The 11683-nt window shown below is 43.0% G+C and overlaps 1 protein-coding gene across 1 annotated transcript; it reads right to left on the reverse strand.

Moving 5' to 3' along the window:
• Positions 1-418: 418 nt before the first annotated feature.
• arhgap31 (Rho GTPase activating protein 31) lies at positions 419-9845 on the reverse strand. The gene is made up of 11 exons (XM_049741805.1): positions 9360-9845; positions 7378-7480; positions 7047-7191; positions 5738-5820; positions 5557-5664; positions 5335-5477; positions 5063-5267; positions 4860-4981; positions 4302-4358; positions 3456-4213; positions 419-3382 (listed from the first exon to the last, which is right to left on the reverse strand). Exons 1-11 carry the CDS (start codon positions 9457-9459, stop codon positions 1475-1477), a joined length of 3732 nt encoding a protein of 1243 aa, XP_049597762.1. The 5' UTR covers positions 9460-9845; the 3' UTR covers positions 419-1474.
• Between the last annotated feature and the right edge of the window lie 1838 nt (positions 9846-11683).

Raw genomic sequence — 11683 nt, forward strand, 5'->3', positions numbered from 1 at the left:
AAGGCAACATGTCACTATAGATTAATGTCTCGTCAAAGCAAGAGCAGCCACCACAACACTTAATGAGCAAATAGGTTCTTTTTGGTGTTGGAAATACTGTACGTACAAGGCAAGAATGTTTTTCTAGGGTACAAACAAGCCACTTGTGTGTATATGCTCGAACTCTCTCAAAGGGGCCCATGTGATTCAGGGGGCCCTCAAATACTATTTCTATAAGCACAGCTTATTATCTGGCTCCTCTCCATGCACAATACCCCAAAGGAACAGCCACCCCAGAGATGAACAATGTTAATATTAGTTAGAAATACTCAAAAACAGTCTGCCCCTTCTTTGCTGTCCTGCTTTGTTGCACTTTTATAAAATTTCTCCTCTCATTAGAATCTGTAATATAGTCAAAGAAATCAAAAAAAGCAAACAGTTTCATTTGAAGTATTTATTGTCATAATCCTTGTTGTAGCAAATGTTTCCTACTGAGGGGTTTCAATGCAACAATGAAAAAAAAAGACATAAAAATCACAATGGTCATCACATTGTGTCGAATAATGTTTCCAAGATGTGTGGACACCAACATAAAACACAGAACCCAGTTAGAACAAACAAAACTGTTCCTCGATGCTCTCAGTGGATTTTGCTCCAAAGCATCACGCAGGTTGATACGCCTTACAAAGCATCTTTGTCAAAAAGAAAAAGAAATATAAAAGTATACAAAAAGTTTTTTCTGTCGATTAAAAAATGATCCAAGAAAATGTATTTCCTTTTAAATATCATATTAATCACAGTCAAAAGCTTAATAGTATACTATACTTTATTTCCTTATGTTTAAAGTTGACTTCATGTCACGATACATCTTCAGCAGTATAGTTCCTGCAAAGCTAGCGCAGGTAAACTGTTAAACAGCGTCGTTATCAGTTTTTACACACGTCTTTTGATCCAGAAGCCTTAATGCTCAAGATTTGTTTTTTTTTTTTTTTTTACCTGGATGCAACTTTACATGAAACTGTTGCAGCATTGTGTTACTGTTATTGTTGTCGCTACATTACAATACGAAGCCAAGTTTCCACCAAGTGGAAAAGTTCAGTTTTTGCTATGACTCACACCAAACTGTATACCTGCAAGACTTTTTTTTTTCCAGTAACTCTGCGCCATAAACTTTCTCCAGTCAAACCTTCATTGGTTTTCAAGTATAAAATCATTCTGCAATTAACCGATTGCTGATCAAAAGCTTGATTGTCAGTCATCTGTTCTTTAAAGCATTTGTGATAAAGTGACGGAAGCACCGCACACGGGCTCAAAAAGACTCAGTTCATCTGAATGGCGGATGTTGCCTCACAAGGCCTCAGTGACTCTTATTTCTCTTAAATACTTCATGACTGTTGTGAGAAATCTTAATTTAATCAAAACATCCCCCCCCCAAAAAAAACCTGTGCTTTATATCTATTTCAGTCAGTTATTTACATTCATCCAGTCTGCACGATTACTCAATCTGTCTGTGGTTCCTGCTATCAAATATCATAGATCTCCTCTGTGGCTGGTAGAAGCAGCTGGTTGAGGTTTCTAGTCTCTGACCACTTTTTGGAATGGTCATTTTACTTTGAAGAGCAATCCCCTCTCCTGATGTCTCTTTCACCGCTGCCTCCTCATTCAGGCTCTTGATGGATGACAGAAGCTTGCCGTCGTCGCCCGATGAAGGGTAATCCATGATGGGGAAAGGGGGGCTGAACAGGATCAGACTCTGCGGTCTCTGGCGGTTCCGAAAAGACGGCCTTTGTAGAAGGTTGGTTCTGTTGGGTCTCGGACAGTCAACAAACACTTCAAGACTCGGAGCTTGTCGCCTGGCGATGACGGGTACTTCTGCTGTGCTCGTCCTTGGGTTCTCCGCTTGTTTCTCAACCTTTGGGTGTGACTGGCGCTTAGGCACGGGCTCTTTATTCTCCAGCTCCTCCTTCAGATCTGTCATCACCGGGAGAGGTGCAGCCTGGCTTTTCTCTGTACTGGTTTTAGGAGATGCCTTGTCTTGTTCCTCAATGTCACTGTCTCTCCTGGAGGGAGGGATCTGACTATATTGCACCTTTGGAGGCACAACGGGGACGGCTTTGGCCTGGCACGTCTTTATCATGAAGGCAGTGCGTACTGATGTCACACTGACGGGGGCGGAATTTCGTCGCAGAGGTGCCTGCCGATCATTCAGGAACAAGTCCAACTCGGACAGCATCCCGTTGTTTACACTCCCAGACAAACTCCTCGAACAAGAGGAGAACTCATGTGGAGGACGGCTTTGCTGATTAGAAATGTCTCGAATGCACCGAGGTCCGAAATCTAAATTGAGGGAGTATGGTCTGTGTTTGGAAATGTGTTCGTCTCTTTTCTCCGATCCTGCTGAATCATAAGACATCTGTCTGTAAAAGTGTTGCGATGATTTCTGTTTTTTTGGTCCGCACTTCCCAGTTGGAGCTTGCGTTCCATTGCTGACCTGGGTCGAAGGCACATAGGTCATTTTAGATTCACATTTGCTGCCGGACATTTGGGGAATGGTACAGGTGGCAGCCAGAGATGGTCTTTTCGATTGGTCGCCGCTGCATGAAGAAAATAAAGTCCGTTCCTCATCCGAGTTCAAAGTCACCGCTTGTGAGCTGAGCGACAATTGCTGTTTGAACAACTCCTCCACATCAGGTGAGTGCAGTGGACTGGTGACCCACTGCTTGTTGGAACTGAGGTCCTCCCATGATTCCGCTAGGTCCAGCTCCTCAGAGTGTCCTGCACATGCTTCATCATCCTCCTGGATTGGAAGATCCAGAGAATTGGGTCTTTCTTCCAAACATATAGAAAACCTTGAAATAAGTTGGGGAATTTTCTCCGCGTCACACGAGACTTTTTGGTCTCCTTCAGGACTTTGGTGTTCCTCACATTGTATTTGGCCATCACCTGGAGAATCAATTGGAAGAATTTTGACTTCACTTTCCTCTAAAGTAAGCTGGCACTGTTGGATGTGAGCTGCGTCTTTGTTCGCAGGTAGACTTTTTGGGGACATCTTCTTGTTTGTTTCTTCCAAAACGGGGCTGGCAGGTTTTTTGTTTTCACTGACCCAAACATCATTTTTATAGAGCGAAAAGTGGATGTCTGACTCTGAAGGCTGCTTCTTTGTCGATTCAGCCCCGGGCGGGTGAAACTGATGATTGAGCGAGGCGTTTGAAGTCGGGTCTTTACAGAACACGGACAGCGATGGAGAGCTGCGACTTCTTTTGGACTTTACGTCCACGGTTAACCTTTTGTTCACGCAAGGTAAAGTAGAATCAGATCTCTTATCCAGCAGGTCAGCTTCAGTTATCTTCAGCTCTTGGCGGACGTCGTAGCAAAGCTCTTCTGCGTTTTGAAGCTCCTTATCCTGGATTGAAAAGAAAATATATTTTGCAGTCAGATACTCGTTTGAAAGACGACACTAGCAGGAGATGATTTACCTGTTGCGGGGTGTTTTGAATGTCCAGTTGTTGCCCACATGAGTGCGTTGAAGCTGTGCCTTCACTTGCAACGGAAAGTTCTTCCACTGGAGTAATACTTGTGTCTTCCCTGGCTTGTGGCACACTTGAGACCAGTTCTAAGGATTTTTTCTTCTCTGTTCCATCTTTCTTGTCAGGATCCACTTGGGAACACATGTTGCTTTTTCCACCACCGTTCTGCTCTGAAGTTTCTCTGCTGGGTTTGAGGGTCGCCGCAGCCATTCTGTCCTTGGCGAGCCCTCTGCACGGCGTGCTGTTTGAGCTGATGACGGCTGACACACGCAGCGGTACCGACACGGCGAACGGCTCTGAGATGTTGACGGCTCTACGCTGATGCCTCGGCGATGACTCCAGCGGAAAGAAGCTTCCCGGAAAGGAAGGTCGAGAGGTGTTGTTGTGGGAGGAACCCGAGTAGAGCATCCTCCTGTTTTTAGGCGATGTGGGTTTGTAGCCACTCAGCTCATCTCCCTTGAACACCTTGAGCTGCTCTGGCAGTGTTCTCTGAGGGGTTGCCGAAGCACCTGATGACCCGCTCTTTTGGCTCAAACCGGTGTTCCAACCGCCTGTTGCTCCACCAGATTTTTTCCCCTTAAACTCCCAGTTTTGCTCGCGTTCACTCAAGTCATAAAGTGAATCAGATCCCAGTGTTCTTGATTTTACGTCTGGAACAAAAATGCTGCCTTGTCCCTCTGAAGGACTCTTTCCAGTTCTTTCATCGTCTGGAAACAACAGAATGTGGACCAAAAATAATGTTGTTTTAGATTTTTCTGCACACAAGGGGATCATCTTATTTGGCAAAGACTTTACCTGTTGGCAAGGAGCACAGTGACTCCATGCTTCTGGATGGTCGAAGCGATCCCTTTTCTGTGGGGAAACAGTCAAAGAGAATGACAGGAATCAAAAATAAAAAACAACTTACTGAGCTCTTTATCAACCTGCAGTGAGCTCATTAGAAAATGATCCAATTAATGTTTGTATGATGTTGTATTTGTGTCCCCAAGGAATGAAGTTACAGTAGATTAAACCAGTTGGCATCATCCACCAGGTGGCGCAATAAACTCAAGGCCCGTTTAGTTTGACGCTGTGGATGTCTAAAACCCAAAAGACAAAAATTGTAGCTGTGGAAGAAATTTGTAATCAAATCTTTTGTAACTTTGTAGTGGGTGTTTTGAGACAGATTGTCATGGGACTGCTTTTTTTTTTTTTTCTTGGTTAGGAAGATTTCTTGGAATGTCGTTTACAATATGTGCATTGTTTTGGGCTATGCTGCTGGGCTTTTTTTTCTTTAAATGACAGCTTTGGGTGATGATGCTAGAAATCTTTGACGAGCTATCCATATTGCTGTTCCAGTCAAATGATACTTGCCCGTTAAGCCTGGAGCTCTAATGAACACACTTCCATTTCGGCTCAGTTTTCCTTTGGAATCCACGGAGCGTCCCAAGTTGAAGATGGATTTCCATTTCTTTGACTTCCCAGAGAGTTTTCTCCTAAAAGATAAAAAGTTATTGCTTAACCCGGTTGGTTTGAATTGACCACATATGCTGACCTTTGGTGATTGTGTGACGTACTTGCTGTCCAAGTCTATGACAGTGTGGTAGAGTGTGGCCGCGCTGGTGTCAGGCAGACTGTTCTCTCGTTGGCGTTCTATATGCACGGGATGGTTTGGACTTAAGGAACGGGCTTGGGCTTCTTCCAGGCTCATCAGTTTCATCGGCCCACTTTGGCCGCTGATCGGGAGCGTGGCATACTTCTCCCCACACATCAAACTTGGCGCTGTTGAAGTACCATATGTCATGATTCTGCAAAATATTTCTAAGTCTGTTTGCAATGAATTTCATACCTTCTTTTGGTTTGATTTGCACGCATTCGCTGTTGAAGATCTGTTCCGTGTGGTTAAGAATGAACTCCACCACCGACTGTTGTATTCGCACCTCCTGGAAAGCCATGTCTCCATTTCCAGATGTGGCTTCTATTGTTTTGGATCTGTGAAAATAAAGCACACGTTGGATCTTGCAAAAAAAAAAAAAGAAAAGGTCAGAATCTGGTTGTGAGCCAAACTCACCTTAATAGATTAGGAGCCCAAACCAAGGCCAGATTGCGTGTGTGCATGTTTGTCTGGGCGCTCAAAGTGGCGAGGCGGGCCAAATGCTTTGTGAGGTACTCCAGAGTCCTAAAGGCAGTTGAGAAACATTCATTCTATTAAAACACGAAATGTATAAAAGGCACAAAGTGTTATAGTTCACCTGAAGTGAGGGGTCGGCAGTTGCTTGACAATCTTTTGAATGTGTACAAGTCTTTCATGATCGCCGCATACTGAGGCCACTTCCTGCATGCAAAATAAGCGTCATGTTTTTATTCCACTCACTGCTTTATTTGGAATATGAACCGAATTCCTGAGCCTGTGAGAACAAAGTAAACTCCCTCCTAGCGAGACCTGGACGCTTGCATGAACGTAAACAAGCCTTTGCCGGAGCATGTGCGGCCAAAAACGATGTGACTGAAGCCTGAACACGTTTTCTGGATTTGTCAGTCATGTGTGACCAATATAAATTGCTTTTACGCTGTCTCATATGTCTTTGCTGGCAAGGTTCCAAGAAAAAAAAGGTTATAGTAAAGCACATGATGACAGATATATACCCTAAAAGCTTCCAGGAAGGTTAGTGTCGAAAATCCTCTTCAAATGACGAATCGCACTCATGATGCCAAATCAAACATAGACCATCAAAGTTGTGATAAGGACAAAAGTATTGGCACACTTGAAAGTTTGGAATTGGCGCCCCCATTTTGGGAATACTTTCTTCAATATTTTAAAAACAAACAATACATGGAGAAAAATAAATGGTCCACAATCGCCATTGCCGTTTATCCCAGGTTAGATGGGGTCGAGGTCACGCCTCTCGAGCTCTCCCACGTCAAGCTTATGTAAGCATATTTTACTTTGTGGAGCGAAAAGGGCCTTTCCCAGTGGTGCTCCCCCCACTGTACATAAGATTTTAGATTTTGCAAGGCCTCTAGCCCAACCCTGACCTTGTCGGTCGCGCCTAATTAAACACCCCGTTTAATGAAGCAGGCACATTTTCAGAGCTCAAAAACGTGTATGTGTCAGCCAAAAAGGTTTTTAGATCGTTTCGCACATTTGAGACTGGAGACAATTTTTTTTTATGATTTGCAGCCTCATTTGAGAGTGGAACCTTTTTTTTTTTTATGATTTGCAGCCTCATTTCATATACACTGTATAATCTGGCAGTGTTGTTAACAAGAACTCTTCTATGTGTTGTGTCAAATTTAGAAGACATTTTATGTACACTTTACAGGACCTTTCGTCGATTCAATAGTGCGTATCACTATTTCTGTTCCTATACAGTAGTTTACAAATGCATGTTAAATGTGGCGACGAGAAAATTTACTTTGAAAATCAATTTGTCATTCATGTGCATTTTCTACTTGCACTTTTGAAATTTTATGTGTTCCGAGTAGAAAAATATTTTAGACATCATTTGGTAATAAATAAACTGCTCTGTATATGGTGTCTGAGCTTAGTGGCAAACTTACAGTGAACTTGCTGTATAGCTCATATGTGAGCAGAGGATTTGGGAGCTCCCTGAAGTACAGCTTGCATAAGGAACCCACACAGTGGATGTCCTGGAGGTACACTTCCTTTGTAAGGTCAGGGCACGCCTCAGCGCTGAATTCCTGTCTGCACTCACACATGCACACACATCCACACACGCACACACACACACACAAAGTTGATAAATGGCTTGACATGATCAAGTCAACTGTTTATGTTACAGTGATGTGAGAAAAACAAGAAGCATGCCCCCCCCCCCCCCCCCCCAAGCTTGATTTTATGTGTCAAATTTAAAATGAGCTGACGACATACCTGAGCCGTTGGATGTTTGAGGTGACCCCTGATAACCTGTAGATCCCATGCACGATCCCGTGCTTCTCGATGAACTCTGCACATTTTTGTAGCACCTGAGGGACTTAAGTGTACAAATTGTTTTATGTTAGTTTTCTTTTCTGGCACATGGATAATGAGTGAATGACAATGGTGGTTCCGGTGTGCAAAGTGATGGGCAAACTAAGGGCGCACATGTTGCCTTGAATGCTACGGGCCTTGTTTTCTCTCCCCTTGGGTTACTGATTGTAGGTGGCCTTTGACAGGAAGTTAAAAATGGTTTGTTTGTTTCAGAGGAAGGTTGACACACCCAACCCTTGTAGCGGGTATTACTTACGACATTTCCTCTAATAGAAAACGGCTACCAGTGGCCCGACACAACTTTCTTCGCTTACAGTGCATCACCTTCAGCGTGTCTGCTTAAGTTGGGACTTTGAAGTCCAACAACCTTTTTTGATGTGATCTTTTGCTTTTCTAAACAGAGACACCGTTGTCGTCCATGTAATTTGTATTCCGTCTGCCCGGCAGACTATTCCGACTTTGAACTACGCCCTCCCTTGCATGTATCCTGCTGTGAAGATAGTCTACGTTATTTTGGGATATGCTTTGTCTTCCAGTATGTTGACATGTGTTTGACTTGATTGGACTCTTGGTTGCGTGCCTGCGGTGAAAAGCTGACCAGTGTCGCCGCCTTGATTTCTGTCCTCTGTCTTTTTCCCCACCCAGACGTCAACACAGGGATGCTCTTAGCTGCTGCTCAGACATCCACTATATTTGCTTGAAATGTGAACATTTAGGTGTCTTTAATGGAAGACCCCCAAAGAGTCTTTCCAAGTTTTTGGGCAATTTTATTGATGGCCAAGATACGGCTCTTCTAACTGTGTGTTTTGTTTACAATTTTAATATCAATATGACTCTTATGTATTAAAATAATTCTAGTGTTGAAGACTTTTGCACAGTACTGTACTGGCATATGTTTTTAGAGTAGCTCTAGGTTTCGGATTTGTTGTCGCCACAATATTTGTTGTTTACCATTGTTTGTTATTTAAAATTGTACAGATAGCACATATGTAATGAAGAGGTGTTTATTGCGAAATATATTCCAAAACTTTACAAAATGCAATCCAATGTGCTCTTCAGATAATTGTTGAGAAGATTTAAAAGATTTAAAAATTAAATGAGAAGACACAGTAAAACATGTCTTGAGCTTGATTGTGGATACTTGTAGTCATTGTTATGTATTACCTGCTACAAGCAGGATTACACAACACTGCACCTCATTCAATCCCATAGGGACGTTCTCATAATATTCTCTTTATTGAACCAGATGGAGTCATTGTGTTTTTTATCCCCCACTATTTTTTTTTTTTTTAAAGTGTATGTGTATCTATGACAGAGGTGGACGTCGGTGTCGGCGTACCCCCTCCCTCACTTCCTGGACTGAATGCTCCGCCTCGCATTGTGAACATGACCCCCCCCCCCCCCCCAACCAAGTTACTTTCAAACTTCACTTTTGGGTTCATTTCATTTCCTTCTTTTTTTTTACATAATGCGTTGCTTCCTCAAACCTTAATTGATGACAAATCTTACAAATTTTAAATAATGGCAATATTATCTCAACAACAAAGGTCCTATATTTAAATTATTGACCCTCTTGCTCTTTGTGCCTTTCTCTTAGTTTCCTGTCGGCAGCAGCGAGCCCCAGACAACGAGTCACAGGGACTCTCCCCGTCACTGGAAGCAATTGAGTCCAGAAAAAATGAGCCACACAGCCACACCCAAACTTTACAAATGGCCAGTGACTCCGGGCAATAGGTGAATGAATGGCAAGTAAATGTACAACACAAATCACATACGTTTGTCACATTTGATGACATCAAGTTAATGTGTCTGATTACTTCTATGTTTCAAATATGTTGGACCTAATTGTTCAGGTTATTGTAAGAGAAGAATATTAATGTTACCATCCTGTCCTGAGTTGTGGAGATGTTCCGTCAGGTCACAGCCGAACGCATTTTCACTTCCTTTCGTCTTGGACTTCTGCTTGGTCCCTTTTTTCTTCATGTGGTTCCAGTTAACGGTCCAGATGATTAGCAGCTCCTTGTAAACGCAGCGTTGAATCCATATGACCCCGAGCAAGGGTGAGCTTGCGGATCAAAAAGCAGCCGCGTAGAAGTCCCCGGCAATCTTGTCCCAAATGTGCTGCATCCGCTCACATTTTGAGCGAGCGCTCGCACGACTGGAGGCTGAGAGGAGAAGTGACGTCACTTGTTTAAACTTTCCAACTCTTAGTGCAGCATTGCTTGACAGGAATGACAGGGTGACACTTTTGGATTGCTGGGACGTGGCAACCGGCCGCTTTATCTATGAAGGACTTGCAGAAAGTGCATTAGAATGGCTCTGTTTCCTGTTGTTGGGATTTTTTTCCCCCCTTCCACTGGCCAGTCCTCTCTGCTCCTTTCTATCTCCTCCTCTTTTCCTTCATTCCACAGCCTCCTCGTTCACTGGCTCCTCTGTAGCGAGCAGCGACCAATACAAGGGAGGCCAATCATCTCAAGAACATTCTATTTATAATTTGATTTCGCTTCAAGATTTTTGAGTTCCATGTCTGAACTTGAGGCGGGCATGAGACACACATTTGAAGAAATGTTGAGGTTCAATCAAGGAGGTGAAGGTCAAAAGCCAACTTTGATTTCTTTCCTCGTTTTATCTGTAGTTTTCCCTTCACGTTGGCCAGATTTATATGGGACGGCTGCCCTCTGCCTTCCTGAATGCTCCCAGTGTATACAATTTCCTGTGCAAAGCGGCCAGGCTGGAAAACAAAAACAGAGGGGTTCTGAAGGAAGGAGGGAAGTGGGAGGTGACTCAAGTGAGGACTTGAAGGGCACAGATGGGGAAATGGGGGGTGGGGTGCATGAGGTGTTAGGGTTAGGAGATGGACACATGGTTCTTGTTACATGCATTTTTCATCTTGGACCAACTGGACTCCAACTAAATGCTGAACGCTTTCCTTCACTCTTCCAGGCATCTTAAGTGGATGTCATCACTGCATTGTGGTGGTTGTCGTGATTGACTCCTTGTATGTCCAGACTAAGTGGTTTTACAGGGAAAATGACACACCCGCAACCCCATATTCCATATTCTGAGGTTTGAAGTCTCTCTGCTGGATGCTTAAACTTTTCCAAAAAGTCATATCTTAAGACCAATTGGCATTGGCTCAGATAAGACTACCAATCACAATGATGATGAGAAGTGAAGCAGCAAATCTCTGTCGGTACTCATTTGTGTTGCCACTTGAGCCAGCCCAACGAACAGTCAAACCTCAAAGTCAAAGTAAAAAAAAATATTTTAACAGTAATATGTTGCATGTCTAAACACACCGTTTTGACTAATATTGTTTTTGTGGAATATGAATTTATCCGGGGTCGGCCATTTTCCCACTTACTGTCCACTGAAAATGACATCACAGTGCTTAAGGCTCAGCTAACGACCGTCACGGCAGACCTTAACAGAATTTAAACTTCACCTGACGTGACACAGAATCATTGTTAAAATCATTAACATTTATCAGAAAACGTCTATTTGTAACAATTATGCCCAATAACTATTATAAAGAAAAGGCAGACATTTTAATAGCTCTCTTTACTTTCTTCGTGCAGCTTTCTACACATGGCACATATTGGCCTGTTTTAGAAAATGCACTTGAGTGTGTCACATGTGAGCTTGATGACCATGCCTGGCCTCTGCAAGACAAAGACTCTTTCTGCACCATAGGAAGAGGACATGACATCATTCTGTCCACCATACAAAGCCTCAGATATCCCGCTCTCTCTTTGCCCTGTTAAAAAAAAAATATAGCCAAGAGGTCACTGGCAGGGAATAACAAGCAATTTTCATTAGTAGAGGTCACTGCACATTATATCGCTGTAATAATTCATTTCTGATACATAGTGGAAACTATGTGAAGACATTCCGTCACTTCACAGCAATAAGATTCGGAAATTGCAAGTAGAATTTCATGCGTATTCTAAATATTGCTTGGACAGGAATGCTTGTGGTTGTCTATGTGTCAGTGATTTCTTATCTCTCCAGTGTGAGACCACTCCACTTATCTGCTTTAAGGGGGATCCAAGTGCCAATCATTATATTGTGGATGCAACTTTGTTACTTCTGCCCCCCAGTGGCCACATTTATACACTGCATTCAGTGGAATCATTTCAAGCTAAAAAGCGATTTTTTTAATTTCAACATCTCTTATTTACCATCGAATATGACAGCACAAACAATA

The sequence above is a fragment of the Syngnathus scovelli genome, chromosome 15 (assembly GCF_024217435.2).
Source record: "Syngnathus scovelli strain Florida chromosome 15, RoL_Ssco_1.2, whole genome shotgun sequence".
Classification (NCBI taxonomy): domain Eukaryota; kingdom Metazoa; phylum Chordata; class Actinopteri; order Syngnathiformes; family Syngnathidae; genus Syngnathus; species Syngnathus scovelli.